We start from the raw sequence: 16604 nt of genomic DNA, 5'->3' as shown, positions 1-16604 counted from the left end.
CATATTGATATAAAAATACATAGGGAAAGCAAACTTATTGATTGTTATTAAGAATGAAGTGCATTAAACATTACAGAGATTACAGGTTTCTAAATTGGGGTTCATGAGGGAACTGCAGGGGTTCGTGAGTTTAATGAAAAGCTAATAATTAATTACATCATAAAAATGTTAAATTAAAATAAATTATTTTAAAATAACATTTAAAATAAAACACAAAAAACAAATAATTTATTTGTTTACCTGCATGTCATGTGACAGGTGAACATGCAAATTTGATACGTAATTTAAATATTTATTTTAAAATCTAATTCATGTAAATATAGTAGGTGAAAGAGCTTTGGCTGACCAAAATTAATTGTAAATAAAAAATTATTATGAATCTGTGCATTTTAATGTATCTTAAAGACAAAAGCTTTCCAAAAACATAGTAATACATGGCTAAATAACTACTGAGTGATAATTGAGTGATCATCAGTAGTTGATGCAATGGTGAAATGTTGAGAAAACACTTCTTAAAATTGAAATGATTTTAATAAACCCAGTGATCAAACTCAATTTTCTGTCTAATTATAGCCACCTGACAAGTGACTGGTCTTTGTGTGAATGTCTACCAAACTGGTTTTATATATATATATATATATATATATATATATATATATATATATATATATATATATATATATATATATATATAAAAGGCTATTTTAGAAAGGAAAACTTAAAAGATGGAAAAGAAGAATTATGGAAAATAAATAAATTATGAATAATTTATTGCTATTGTGCGAATAATATATGTAATCATCTAATCAATAAAAAAGTAACTAGTCTGATTATGAGTATTTTAAAATGTAATTTAATCTAATTTCAAGTAGCCTACTTGATTTTTGGAATCTGATTACGTAATCCAGATTACTGTAATCAGTTACTACTCCGCTCTGACTATAAGCATGCCAAGATAAAGTTAGTTATTATCATTAGTCATTATTTTATTTTATTTTAACGTTAATGCTTAAGGGATTTATTATAGACAAATATTTCATGTGGGGAAAGGAAAGAATTTTAAATCTCTTCAATCATTTTGCTCTGAAGCCAATGCTGTGCTTTGACAGGATCCTAATCTTACAGACAAACAAAAGCTTTTTGTTATTTTCTTGCTTGAGCGGCGTTCCTTAAAGCCAACAGAAGAACAAGAACAATCGACAAACTGTCCGAAGGAGGGCTCTCCTTGCTTAAAAAAAGTTCCTTTGATTCCTTTATAGTTCTTTGCAAACGGGAACTGTTTTTTTCTCTTCACAACTATTGAATTTGTAAGTAATTTCGCTGCAGCGGCGACTTCAGTTCACATGAAGAGGAGGGCAGTGCTAGTCCTTCCCCTCACAGCACACTTCTAGTGGAAAACACATTTCACCAGCTCCAAAAATGACACGGGGAAGAAGAGGGAACGCGTTTTATGTGAAGAAAAGTTTAAAGATTATCATGAAGTCCCCTCGGATTGACGAGTTTAAAGATCTGTGAAGCGTGTTCGAAGCTTTGGAATCAACACTGCAACTTGTAACGGACTTAAAACGTAGAACGCACAAAACCGGCGGCAGACCGAAATAAAGCGGGACTTGGCGAAAACATATAAAGGTAATAACTTTAGCAGATTATTCATGTAAACGGTTATTATTTAAGTCGAATCACAATGATTGTTATTGAAGTCGGCCTTCAAAAAAAAAAAACCCACCAAAACATATTTAAGCGACTGTAAATATGAGGCTTATTCTTGTTTAAAAGTCTTAAAGTTTTCGTGATTTGAAAACCTAAAGACGTTTCATTAGCTAGTTTTTGAAAATGCAGACTTTGCATGGTTTGCATCCTCCCGCATTGAATGAGAATGCTGTTCAGAAAGCTGTATTGCTGTTACTTTTTGTAGCTAGGACGCATGACATGCGCAGTGCTGACATGTTTGCTACAACTCAACCTGCTCCATATGGCCTTAAGACATGCATGGACGCTACGTATACTATTAATATTATATGAATATAAGCTTTTAAAATGTATATATGTCCTGCAGAAGCAATGTTTAGTGTAGGCTTACATGCTAACTGATTCTGATCTGCAACACAGATTCTTAAAGGTTCATTATAGCTGTCATCACTATTTACTTTCAATTTTTCTTGCTTTTCCATTGTAATTTATGTTAAGTAGCCTAATGAATTAGGCTGCATTGGGATCATTAGAGGCCCTGCTGATGGATGTCACCCCACTCTTCTGAGGAATGCTGCCCAGGGCTGAGGGGGAGCAGGACACAGATATGCACACTACATAGGGCAGGAATGCAGTCATGTGTTATTGGAAATCAAAGCAAGAGGCCAAGTTATGAGGAACACTCAGGCTTTATTAGGTGAAACTAATTGCTCTTTACTACTTAACCATTGCTAGCAGGAGTACAGGCCCTGCCTCATAATGCTTTCATTGAGTGCTTTGCATTTAAGTGCTCCCTCTGAATGTAGGGAGGTCTTATTTACTGAGATTTTCAAAAGGGTTACTGGGGTAGCCATGGATGGCATTCCAAGAAATGTCCGTCGCACTTCCAGAATAAACCCACAGCTTTATTAGCTGGATGCTCATTATTCAGATGGTCTCCTCTCTCTTCCTGTTATCCGAACAGTGCCATGGAAAGCCATTGCTTTTTGTTGTAAAGGTAGTGAACATTTGCCAGAAAAGTGCCTAGCGGCATTGAGTCACAGTGCAGGAATGTCAGCTCTCTTTCGCTTTTCCCTCCTCTCTCCATCTCTTTCCATCCCTCACTTCCTTTGCCCCCTGCCTCCCTCCTTTTTTTTCAGAGAGGCCAAAGTTCTGCTTGCTGACTCAGCCTCCAAATCACCCAATTGCCTCTTCCACTGAGCGTTTTGGAAGTCCAAAAATCCTGCAGTCCTTAAGTTTTACAATTGCGTTGTGTCCGACTGAGAACACCGCGTCTCCCATCCCCCTCGATGGAATCTGCCGTGTCCATATAACACAAAAACACCCATGAAAAGACATGGTAAAAGGACATGGTGCTAACTAAAGAATGTTGATGAAACCGATAATGAAAAGTTGACAACAAATTCCGTTGTTGGTTATCTGGGTCTGTGCTGAACCTTTAAGATGTCCATTTTGCTTGGTTGCAGTGCAAAAATAATTTAAAATAAATTAACTGAATGTATAAAACAGTGATTACAAGGCTTAATAAAAGCCTCTTCCATGTGGTATTGTCAGCAGTGCAAAATGGTAAATGGTAATCCTACAATTAAGGTCCTCTGTTGGTGGATTTTATGTAATTAATATTCATTAGCAACTCTTTTCAAACTGACTGCCAACTGAAAACTGCCTGATATAATTGTAATATTTTGTAAAATGTCTTTGTTTATAAGCATTCAGGTTCAAAATGATTTTTCCAAAAATAGCAGCAGCATAATAATAAGACAGGTTGAAGTAGGTTTCTAAAGAATGTTCTCATTTTGAATTGGTCTCGTAAATACATGTCTGGGTCACATTTTCAAATAAAAATAAATAAATTAAAAATACAAGAAAGAAAGAAATAAACATATAACCTAAAATCAAACTCAACTCAGCCCTTGGATTAATCAAAGAAACAGCCTAATAAAAGAATTAATGTATTATTAAAATAGTTGCGCCCCTAGTGCTAACTTTCAAAGTTTTATCTTTGACAATGTCTTGTGTAACCCAATGCCCCAGCATGATGTATACCTGCTTACTTCAGGGAAGTGAAGTCAGACACCTCTGTGGTGGAATGTGTCACTAATTTTCAGACACAGACACATGGGCGAGGTACACTGTCTCGCTATTCACTCATATCTGGGCAATGAATTGCTTAAGCTGGATGTGTCATTTAAAATTTTAAGAATGGGGGAAGCCACCACAAGCCAGACAGTGATTCGACTCCAGATGGTCAAATGAGGTATATAATGCTTACTGTTTCGACCTCTGTCAAACCAAAATGGAGAGTTTTTGCCATCTGGTTGACTGAAAACTGACCCTTTGCTAAAACGGTATCATCAATGATGTTGTTTTAATGATACAAATATTACATTATATTTAGTGTCTGTATATATGTATATACACACAATCATGGCCAAAAGTTTTGGCAGTGACAAATTTAGTGTTTTGCAAAGGTTGCTGCTTAAGCTGTTGTGGTGTTCATTTACATTGTTTCTAGATTGTGTAGAGTGATCAGATGCATTTTAAATAATTGTTAAAAGCTTCATTGGCCAAAAAATTAACTTTTCACAAAAAAAAACAAAAACAAAACAAATTTCACTGTTTTTTGATCCTGACACAAAATGACCAGCTAACATTAACTATCATATCAGCAGCACACGTGAAAGTGTGAAAGAGTACTAGTCAGGTTAATCACTATCATACTAATTAGATTGTAAGAGCAGAATGATTGCTATAAAAGGAGGGAAGAAACACTTCCAATCATTCTGTTTTTGTTAGCAATGGTTACCTCCAAAGAAACACATGCAGCCATCATCGCTTTGCATCAAAATGGCCTCATATGCAAGGAAATTGCTACAAAGAATATTGGACCTGAAAGAACCATTTACCGGATTATCAAGAATTTCAAGGAGAGAGGTTTGACTGCAGTGAAGAAGTCTTCAGGACGTCTCCCAGAGTGTCCAGCACGCGCCAGGACCGTCTCCTCCTGAGGAGTCAGCTACAGAATCGTGTCTCCACCAGTGCAGAGCTTGCTCAGGAATGGCAACAGGTTGGTATGAGAGCATCTGCATGCACAGTGAGGCCAAGACTTTTGGACAACAGCCTGGTATCAAGAAAGGCAGCAAAGAAGCAACTTCTCTCCCAGAAAAACATCAAGGACAGACTGAAATTCTGTAGGAAGTACAAGGATTGGACAGCAGAAGACTGGTGCAAAGTTATATTCTCTGATAAAGCTATTTGGGACATCTGGAAAATCGATTGTTCAGAGAAGAAAAGGTGATCGCTATGATGAGTCCTGTGTTGTGCCAACAGTGCAGCATCCTGAGACCATCCATGTGTGGGGTTGCTTTTAAACCAAGGGTGTGGGCTCTCTCATAATTCTGCCCAAAAACACTTCCATGAATAAAGAATGGTATCAAAACGTCCTGCAAAAGCGACTTCTTCCAATGATCTGTGAGCAGTTTGGTGATAATCAGTGCATTTTCCAGCATGATGGAGCACCATGTCACAAAGCAAGAGTGATAAAGAAGTAGCTCGAAGATCATTACATTGAAATTTTGGATCCGTGGCCAGACAACTCCCCAGATCTCAATCCCATAGAGAACCAGTGGTCAGTCCTCAGAAGGCGAGTGGACAGGCAGAAGCCCACAGATTGTGATCAACTTCCGAGAACTAATAAGGCAAGAATGGATCGCCATCAATCAGGATTTGACCCAGAAGCTTATATCCAGCATGCCAGAGCAAATTGCAGAGGTTATGTAGAACAAGGGACAACACTGTAAATATTGATTAGTTATATTTTTTGCCAATAAAAGCCTTTAAAACTTATGATATGCTTGTCATTGTTTTTCAGTATACCATAAAAATGTGGAAAAATAATCTACAAATACTGAAGCAGCAAAACTCTAAAAACACAAAATATATACATGACTGTATATGTATATAATATATATGTATATATATATATATATATATATTATATGTATGTATATATATATATATATATATATAATCTCTTCACCTTGCATTTTTTGAGCTGGTGAATATTTAAATTTTTTTAATTTTTTTTTTTTTTATACGTTACCGTGTTGCATTTTAAATATTTATAAAAAATAGGTGTGATTTACCAATTTAAAAAGAAAAAATCTAATTGAATGTGTCCCTTTATTGCTGCTGTTATCTTAAAATACATATGAAAATTAATGTTCATTAACAAAGACACTACGAAGATATTATAATTGCATAGACACTGGAAATGTTTGACCGAGATCTTGCTGCTTGCATCCCCCACATCTGTCATACATGACCATAAACTCTGTTAATTGTCGCTTTGGTCATAAATTTCAGATTTTATAGATGTTTTTTTTTCTCTGACAAAATTGGAATGGGAATATGTGGTGGGGGATGGGGGGCTGAATGTCTTTTTTTCCCCCTACAGAGGGAACGAAACTGGCGCAGAGCTTCAGTGGCAAAGATGAAGCATCTCTAGCACATGCTTTTCATTAAGGCTTTGGATGGAAGAGTGGGTGGGGGTTTAGCTGGAGTTAAGGGGAGCAGCGATGTGTTTCCAAATACTTGGGCCTGTATCAGGAACTTGTGGGGGGAACAGAACCACATTATAGGGACCTTGTTGCAGTTGGAGTATGAAGGAAGAGAAGAAATGGAGGGAGTTATTCTGTGACTCATGTTGGTTTTTTTCTGCCATGGCACACAGGTTTATAGGGCCTCTATTGCAGCTCTTATTTTTTCTTTTATTGTTGGCTAAAGATAAAAAAGTGACCTTTAGGATAACAGTATTTCCTCAACCCTTTTAAAAGCTCAGTTGTCATCAAAGGGTTATCTCTGATGATGAATGAAACATCAATTATACCTTTGCCAGCAGTATTACTGGGCAGCAATTCATGTAAATCATGGCATTGTGGCATTATTTATTTTCATGACAGTTATGCATATTCATACATCAATATTTCCTTGCCTTAATGCAAAACCATTTTATTGTACTATCAAATAGCGTATTATTATTTAGATAGTAAACAATTTATATGTCATGGTGGTATTTATTTTAATTTATAAATTAAATTTATGAAATAATGTTAAAAATACTAATGATACTTTCATTAAATATGCTTAAAGATAATAAATAATATGTAAAATTCTGGTCCTAAAATAGGCTTAATTTTCTTTCTGCAAAATTATTTAATAATTTTAGCAACCATTTTCTTGCCTTTTTTTTTACCTGGACATTTTTGTTAGATAAACAGATACACCTATGGAAGTGTATTGCATAAATGTATGGTTTCATATGGTATTCAGTGATACTTCATAGAGTACCTTGGTATAATAAAATCCTGAGTCCACTGTGCGCTGAAGTGTTGTATCCCCAAGTGCTGTCCTCTGGTTTCTCTCAGCACTGACTTCCTATCAGGCCCCTCACATGTTTAAAAAAACATAATCCCTTGAAATGAATCACGGTTGAATTCCAAGAGAGCAGCACATTCGAGGGAGGAGGTGAATTAAAGCAGCAAAGACATATTGTGACAAACATGGAAACAGAGGTAGAGAGAAGGAGCAGATGTGTCAGAGTTTCTTGGCCTACTTCTTTTTCAGTCCTGCAGAGTGAGAATCTCTCCGATCTAGGAGTAATGGACACAGGGGGAGGCTGAGCCTTACGCTTTCTCCACGGTTGCAGCGCCAGACCTTTCCAGAATGGAATGTTGCATTTCCTGCTCAGTTCCTGCCATGTGTTTCTCAATTCCCCCTTCTGCCTTAATCTCTCTATCTGCATGTGTCTTTGTTCTCGGACTGTTCCTTTGTCACTGCCTCATCCACTCATTGGATGCATGCTGAAAGACTAATCAAATTTGTGTGTGAGAAAAGTTTATGGTTTGGGGTGCATCTCTTTTTGTTCCTTTAAAAACCCCATAAAATCAAAATGAAAGGTTTTAGTCCATGTCTTTTAGTTTTGAGGAATCTGTATTTGACAAAATTACTTTTTCAGATAATTGTGTTTTCTTTCCCATGTAACCAAACCGAAATTATCGATGACTATACAGGTTTTTGTCCAATTAGATGATCTCTAGAATGAGATTGTCCCTCTCCCTAAATAGCACCTGCAAGAGACTAGCAATAGCATGTAGTGCAGATTTGTAATGTAATGCACTCAAGCACATTTAATACTTTATTGCCAATTATTTGACTATTCGTTCAGGCAGCCCAACTGCTAACAGCCCTAGTTTGTCAACAGTTCATAAAAAGACACATTTCAGCAGTCTTAGCTTCTCAGTGATCTTTCAATGCCATTTCAATTCCTCATATAAACTTTTAATCTTCTGCCTTTATACCAGTCTCGTGGCCTCATCGTCATCTCGTTCTCTTTAGTATCTTTTCAAACACGTATAAACTTTATTCTGTATTAGCTCCTCCTTCATCCATAACAATATTGTCAGTGTTGTTATCATGTCCTTCATAAAGCATAAAAGAACTGTTAACGATGACGAGCTCTCTGGAGTTCATTAAACCCCTGGAAACGTTCCACTTATGCTCCCCTATTATGTAAACAGTTTCTGTGAAAGTTGGGGGTGGCTTTTTTTTTTTTAACTATTAGAGTGTTGCTCGCTCTGCCTTAAGACGTTTTCTAAGGTCACTTCCTGATCTTTCCCGCTGTTAAGTTTTGATGTCAGGAGGTTGTCCTGGTGAAACTCTATCCCTTGAGGAATGCTGCCCTACCACTCATCAGCATTCGACAGTTTACCGTTGTTGCCAGCGGCAGTATTCATCAGAGGTCGGGAAGTAAGACAAGAAAATGCGATGGAAAATCTTGCTTTCTTCTGTCACAGTTCTCTGAAAAGTGGTACTAAAGGGTAAAGTTCTTGCTTATAGTAACATGCATATACAGTTCAATGACAGCCCTCATTTTTGTGTCGACATCTATCTTTTTATAAAAAAAAAAAAGCAATTCGTACATACAGTGACTTGGATATACCTTTACAACGATGAGCATATTTTATATTTCTAAATTTCTTTGGTCTGCGTAAGTTAACAAATATCAGGGTGATGCAGTTGTCCTTGTGATATCATGATTTAAAAGTTTTTTTTTTTTTTTTTTAAGAAAAGTTTAACAAGTTTGGTATAATGTTCTATTATTAATTGTTAGAAAAATATTTTAACAAAACTGCTTTATTAACATTTTTAAACATTTCGCTGCCAAATCAAAGTCAAGTGGTGCAACCAACATTCAAAAAACTAAAACAAAACATAAAACAGGAAATTATATCATAAAGAGGACCCCTGCAGACCCTCATGGATGTGTCAAGGTCAATAAATCTTTTAAAGGGATACTCCATCCCAAAATGAAAATGTTGTCATAGTCCATCTGCCATCAGTGATTCAACCATAACGTTATGAAGCGATGAGAATACTTTTTGTACACGAAGAAAACAAAAATAATGACTTTATTCAACAATTCCTCTCCTCTGTGTCTCTCCAAATCAGTGTAGTGCCATTTTGACAAATCTGAGCAGTACAGCGTATGCTCTTCTGTGTCAGCCGCGCAACAAGGATACATTTTTTACGTGTATTTACGCTTTGGTTTGAAAGCAAACAGTGCATCGGCGCAGCGCAGCTGACACAGAAGAGTGTACGCCGCCTACGTACAGCTCAGAATTGCCAAAATGGCTCTACGTTGATTTGGAGAGAAAAATTGTGTTCCGAAGACGAATAAAGCTTTTATGGGTTCGGAATGACATGGGGGTAAGTGATTAATGACAAAATTTTCATTTTGTGGTGGAGTAACCCTTTAAGATTTTATGACAAGAAAAAGTTAATTATATTTATGAATTATTAATTCATGATATTTGTTTTAAAAACTTTTTTAAAAAGTTTACTAGAATTCTAAAAAACATGAGCAAGCTGTGTAGGCTTACATGCTTTCAAAGATTGCTTGACGATCACACAATATGATATTGTATGACATTTGTCATTGTAAGCTGTTTATTGTTGCATACATATTGTTCTTTTTAGACTTCCATACGTCCAAATCAATTCAAATCAAATCTGTTTGGTGATTAATTCTATCGTGTCAGCTTCTGGTCATATGACTAAAGAGTCTTAAAGTGTAAAAGGAGATGTGTGTTGAAAGACTAGATGTCATGGTATTAGTCACTCTATTTACCGTACTACTTGGTATTTTTGGAAATAGTTTTGAAGTTTAGCAAGCATGTCCTAAAGTGATGGTTAAGAAACAGTTTTTGTTTTCAATTCCAAAACGTTTTAACAAGTTAAGCATTAACGTCAGTCCTTGATCAGATAATAACCTGAACATCTGTCAGCGCTGTACTGAGAACCTGGAGTGTCTCAGCATAATGAGGGCAGGAATGGACTGTACTGTCAGAGGCTGTTTGATAGAGTGCCAGCATGGAGCCCGTGCTCAAACCTACCCTGGGCCACATTCCTGATGTATTACCTGAATAAACACTGTCTGCATGGGGACCCTGGGAAACTGCATAAGATATAAATATTAAGACAATGTCAGCGTCCATTCAGAATGTTCCGGACAATCAGAAACCAGGTTACAGTTAGTGGAATACATTTTTCTTGAATGATCTGATCTTTCTCAGTACAACTACCACTGCAATTTAAAATCGGACATTTTGAAATGGCTTGTACTAATTTTGTTTTTATGTGGTAACTTGAGTTTTTTTTTCTCAGTATATAACCAAATAACTTTTTGTCAAGGAAATGAGATATTATATTAAATGAGAATGTTTGCACAACTTCATCGGGAGATTATTGCACACCAGTGGGGATCATTTTATACAGCTTACATGATCCCCGTTTATTATCATTTATGTCTTTATAAATTTCAAGAGGATTTTTAATTAATTGAACTCTTTCCGATAGTTTGACAGTACCCAAGTTGCTCTTGGCTTTGATTAGTTGCTGTTGTAAGAGACATGGGCAGCAGCGGTTGGAAATACGAGGAAGGAATAACTGCTGTCTGTGTTAGGGCAAGCCAGGTGTCTTAGTTTCTTATCACCTGTTTCTGCATTACTAAACTTTTCTTAGCAGGTGGATCCTTTGCTCAATTTGGCCTGACATTTGGCCTGTTGACAACATGTTAGGGTTATTGATGGCTCACGATAGTCGAATAATCAACTAGTCCTCCAGTAACTGACTAGTCCAGTTGGACAAATGCCCCCTAATGTGATGATCCCTTTTTGAGCCCCCTATCCCCCAACCTAAAATATAAAGACAATTATATATTTTCATGTACAATGACCCATTTATACTGTGTAAGAAAAATATTATGTAGCTTAAACAGTAAAGCATGGTGCTAGCAACACCAAGGTCATGGGTTTGATTTCCAAGGAATGCATGTCCTAATAGTAAACCTTAAATGTAAGTTGCTTTGGGAAAAAAAGTAAAATGCATAAATGTAATGACATGTAGATGTTATATTGTCACTGTCCAGCAGTTTTTGAATGCAGTGTCCCACTTAAATTTGTCCCATGTCTCGTTTTCATTTGTGTCCAATTAAATGTGGTATCTAGCCTGAAGGTTTGTTAGGTCATTGATTGTTTATGTCAACATCTCAACAAATGGTACATATTTGGATTATTGTAGCATACAGAAATTGAAGAGTAACAGGGAAAAATGTCTTGGCACACTAAGCAAAATCAAAAAGTGAAAGTGAATATTTTGAAATGGGGAAAAAGAAACTATTTTAACATTCCAGTACACTCCAAAACCCAAACCCGATAATCCGGATTAGATAAAGTTGGACTCTTTTGAGGTTTTGGGCAAGCATCATAGAGAAATAATTTGTATAAACCACAATTACTTTTTTGTCAACTGTTATATTAGTAAGATTTCAGATATGTATCGCACACCCAGTCTCTGATAATTAGCTCTACTCATTTTGATATAAGTTGGAGTGGTAACAGCAGCAGGCAGGTTTGAAGGTGTGTAGATGACTGGCAGCGATCCAACTCACCTATCCTTACAGCCACACCTGATGGAATGCATTAGTGTAGTGTACGAGCTTACTGCAGCAGTGTCGTTAAGCGTGTGAACAAAGGAGTACGGCTTAAGACAAATGGTCAACGAGTAGAAGAGTTCAGTGGAGTTCTCTCATTTGGTGTGAAGGAGGTGGAAATCTGTGAGTTGAATTTGTGTTGGATGAATATTTCAGCGTTTTAATAGCTTAAAATTAATTTTCTTATCATGATTGTACTTTAAAAGCGAAGCCAAGTTATTCAGAGTCACCTAGTATGACTTTATTCAAAGTTAACGTCAGTCTAGACAAAAGAGGCATTTGCTGTATATGGACATTGTAGGTAGTAAATTTAAAGGGAATGTGTTTATGAAGTTAAGAGGGGAGATAAACATTCTCTCAGTTTTGTAGTTCTGGGAATCATGCTTGACATGCTTTATACCTTGGTCAGGACTTAAACTGTAAGCACGTAGTGCCACTGACACATCCTTGGCAAGAATCCGAGGTAAGAGACTTTGGAAACTTTCGTTATAAGACCTATCTGTGGACTTTTAGGCATGTCAGATTCCCTGAATTCACTTCTAGACACTCTGGCCGTGGAATAAACTGTTTATCTGAAACAGTCAAGGAACTTGAAGTTCAAGCGTCAGCAGGGGTGTGAGGGGAGGAGGCATCTGTAGTCTGTTTCTGTTTTTGCAAAGGTTAGGGGTCTGATTTATTGTATGATTCAGGCTGTTTCATAGCAATGTGAAGTTTTGTATGTGAGTGATTCAGGAGTTCTTGTAGTGAGTTTTCTTTTAAGAATGTGTTGTCTGAAAGAGGGTGTTTCTAGGTTTTTGTCAACAGACAAAATATGAGTGAAACACACAAAAGCTGTCAAGAATATATCCTGGATATATTTCACTCTGACCTGGACATGTTCTAAATAAATATTTGTCTTTACATGAAAAAAAAAATGGATGGGAAATTTAAATACAGAAAGCCAATTAAATAATAAGTAATTAAATAATAAAGCAATGCATTTAAAACAATTATGTATCACACACACATTAACACAAATCTGACAGTCCTAAACTATTGAAGTGCATTTAATGTAATAAAGAAAATTAAACGCACCAAAAACTGGTGGGAAATGTGCTTGATTTTTAATGAATATTTCTAATAAATCTTAATGTCCTTTAAAAAGAGGCTTTAGATTTGTCCAAAATATATTTTCTTATTTTTTGTGTGTTTTAGGGTGAAATGTGTCACTGACATGTTTTCAATATATGCATTTTGGGAAGAACTTATCTTATATACTTTTAAAGACTTTTGTCAGTCCCTAAAGCATCAAAATTTCACACACTACATTGTGTTACTGTGTTTGCTTGGCATTATGTAGCTTATGCCAGTCCCTTAAAACTATGCATATCCTTACATACAGTTTGAATTGAACTGTGAAAACTGTGAACATTGTGAAAATGGGGGGAAAACAAACAAGGGCATTTCTTTTTTGGTTCTGTCTCAATCAGGAAACAAACGTACCTCACGTCCTCTTATCTTTCACATGAAATGATGCAATCCAAAAAAAGCCCATTTAGTTGTTTTTGGACCCCACCCCCATTGTTCTAACTCACCAGAGTGCCTTCCTGTTTTAGACTGGCTTGGAATTCGGGACCTCACGGACCGGCTGTGTGTTTTGGAGCAACTTGAGGAGCTTCTTCAGTCCAGTGACCCTAGCGATTGTCAGGACCATGAGCAGCCAGAAGTGACACACGACAGCATCTACAGCAGCCACACAGGTAGGTGACCTGGACAAATATACAGTGGAGTAATGGAGTCAAAAGATTACACCGTGACTGGAGAACACCAGAGCCTAGATGGGCCGGGTGGAAGTTATAGGTTAGTTCAGTTCGGCTCTGCTCCGTCCTACCCTGTGATTCTAGCTACCAAAATGTAGAGACATTTTTTCAAGTAAAGGTGTTTGAAGTACTTCTAGAGCCTAAGATTTGTCAGATAAATTTTCTCTAATCACACTGAATGAAGGTCACAGTAAAAATGGGTACGTGTAAACATAAAATAAAGCTGCAGACAAATATCTTTTTGGGACAGTTTTCTGTTTTTCATTATATGAAATGTCACATCTCCATCTACAGTAAAATCAGCCATTATTTAATCTGTCTTAACCATGAGTTTTTCGTTTTTGTGACCTCTGCATTTCATATTCTTATCCTGCTTTTGTTTGTGGCCATCTCTGTCATTGGCTCTGAGGAGGTCTCAGTGAGCGAAAGATTGGTGAATGACAGGAAGTGGAAGTTAAAGTATGGGGGGTTGGGGACGGGCCACTATGAACTGTATTTTTCTTCTTTCACTCTCTCTATGTCCACTTTCTCTGGCCTTCCATGTTGGAAAGCAGTTGTACACTGATGGCTCTGTCTCTGACTCACTTTACGTTTATTTATTTATTCACCACAGATGTTTCGGAAAAAAGCCTCATCCTCCTTGAGAATGCGAGGAAAATCAGAAAACAATAGACGTAATAAGTTCCCCTTCATTACTTTTTAGATGGTATAATAACCACTTAACTACAAATTTTGTTCAAGGCCAGTAGTGGCAACCATTCCAGATTAACACCATTTAGAGAAACAGAATATATATGACAGTAACCTTTCATTTTGCCGTAGTGATAAAGAGGTACAACACATTACAGCCCACACTGGTGCTAATATTATGGAATGGTTTCCACCTAATGGCTTTGTATGCTTTAACTATGCTTTAAATTGTTCTGTGTGAATTGTAACTGTCTACAGCTCAAGCCTACAGTAGGGATATTGGGGTTTAAGCTTTGAACTAAGACATGTAAGCTTTGGATAATCAGATGACTCAACTGCAATGCATGTTTAAGAAATTGAGCAGCTGTACAGAGATGTGGTGTATATACGGTACTGGTAACATGATTTGCATCATGGGTGGACTTCAACACCTTGACCCTGGGCTCCTGTTCTTTACAATGCAGAAACTTTAATCACTGATTTGCATTTAATAGTTAAAAGTAGTGGTTAAAGATCATCAGAATTATATCTTTGTCCCATTTAAAGTGGGAACTGATGTCATAAATTACTAACCTTCGTACCTGTGGTGCCCAGATGTCAATGTGTGAAGAGTTTGGGACAGTTGGGGTTTGAGATTTCAAGCATTTCTCTAAAAATATTTAGAAGACTTGTCAATCTCTTTCAGTCTGTTTTCATTCATTTTCAGCTTGATACATGTATGGTTCAGCCTATGATACAAGTTAGTGGTTGAACTTATCACTTATCATTCATTGGTGTTTTGGGCAGGGAGTGTGGACCGTGCCCGAAGCTCCTCCTTCCATGAGGTAGGCAGGTCACAGAAGCTGGAAATGAGGGCGGCAGCCTCAGTTTCCGAGGACACATCAGCCAACAGCAGTAGTGGTAGCGGCCATACGGTTCTGCAACGGCTCTTACAGGAGCAAATGCGCTATGGCGAGGGCCGGAATTATCTTGCCCTGCAGCAGCAACAACAACAACAACAGCAGCAACAACAACAACAGCAACAAGGTCCAATAAGTGGATACCCGGGCCCTGGCAGCCCAGGGGACGAGCACTCGATGGTCCCTCACATTGCGAGGCAGGAGCCTCAGGGCCAGGAGCTGCAGGCTGACAGCGGCATGGAGAAGCTTAGTACACGCACTGCAGGAGGAGGAGGTGGTGGCAGTGGAGGCACAGGGTCAGGTGGTGGAAGCTGCATCAGTGGACAAGGGCAGAATTTCGAAGACCTGCCCACCTATGACCAAGCCAAAGTGCAGTCGCAGTATTTCCGTGGCCATCAGCCCCAGCAGCCTCAACAACAGATACCCCCATCAGTAGGTGCTGCATTTTATGTGACTGGCGTTAGCAACCTTAAGGTGCGACCCCCAGAGGGCAGGCCCACAGTGCAAAGAGTGAACGGAGGCAAAGTGCACCAAGATGACGGGCTCAAGGATCTTAAACAAGGCCATGTACGCTCACTCAGCGAAAGACTAATGCAGCTCTCACTGGCCACCAGTGGGGTCAAGGCCCATGCGCCTGTTACCAGTTCACCACTTTCCCCCCAGCTGCCTCCACCTGGACTTCCTGGAGACTACTATAAACCCTCTGGGCCCCAACACAGAGGCCCACCACCAGACTACCCTTTTAAAGGAATGCCCTCTCCACCCAAACAGCAGCAGCATCATCAGCCTCAGTACCAAGAGCCTGGACACTTCTATCCAGACCACCGTGGCACAAGCCAGCCAGCCAGGATTGACATTCCTCATGTCCGGTACCAGCCACCACCTGAATATGGCTCTTTCCGGTGAGTGTACATAAAAGGCTCCAGAGTGGGCTAAGTTTGGGAATTTTTGTAGAAACTAGAGTGATACACCTTGAAACACAAATTCCTTGACTCTTCAGTTGAAAATTTCCAGATGAGTTTTTAAAAATAAAAAAACAGCCCTTCCCTTAGATGCTGGGACATGTTGTCAGGAAACCAGTTATGGGAAAAGCCAGTTTTGCCTGTTTCCCTAAATTCATTCACCTCAGAGCCAGCGTGTGGCAAATAGCAAAAGAATGCATGTCAAATTTTAATAATCATCTACAACATGTCACAACATGACAGTTTCTCCATTATGTTTCAGAGAACCAGGAATGTTGACCTGTGAAAAAATATTTTTATGAACGGTTGGAATGCATTGCATAGTTTCCACTTTGGATAAGTCTTTGTTTTTAACCTTGATTTAATCATTTACAAGAAGCCGTTGGTTATGCAAGTGTAAATCAGCCTAATTTATTTGTAGGTCAACAACAGTTCTCTTAATTTTTTTTTTATATGTTTAGACTTTTGTAATCAATGAAAATGTGAATATTATTTATTGCTCTGCTCTCATTAG

The 16604-nt window shown here is 37.7% G+C and overlaps 1 protein-coding gene across 5 annotated transcripts in view; it reads left to right on the top strand.

The window, feature by feature from the left end:
- Positions 1-16604, top strand: part of LOC109086680 (angiomotin-like) — a 36711-nt gene that overhangs the window by 2284 nt on the left and 17823 nt on the right. For 2 of the 5 annotated variants that reach the window (XM_042711123.1, XM_042711124.1), the window contains exons 4-5: positions 13336-13479; positions 15016-16030. In XM_042711123.1, the coding sequence (XP_042567057.1) occupies positions 13336-13479; positions 15016-16030 (1159 nt within the window). Of the gene's footprint in view, positions 1-1189; positions 1630-11680; positions 11864-13335; positions 13480-14152; positions 14214-15015; positions 16031-16604 lie in introns of those variants that run through there. The other 3 variants (XM_042711125.1, XM_042711126.1, XM_042711127.1) reach the window with 3 other exon arrangements.

The sequence above is a fragment of the Cyprinus carpio genome, chromosome A21 (assembly GCF_018340385.1).
Source record: "Cyprinus carpio isolate SPL01 chromosome A21, ASM1834038v1, whole genome shotgun sequence".
In the NCBI taxonomy this organism is placed as follows: domain Eukaryota; kingdom Metazoa; phylum Chordata; class Actinopteri; order Cypriniformes; family Cyprinidae; genus Cyprinus; species Cyprinus carpio.
The sequence above is the reverse complement of the archived record's forward strand: the minus strand, read 5'-3'. Positions and strand labels throughout refer to the sequence as shown.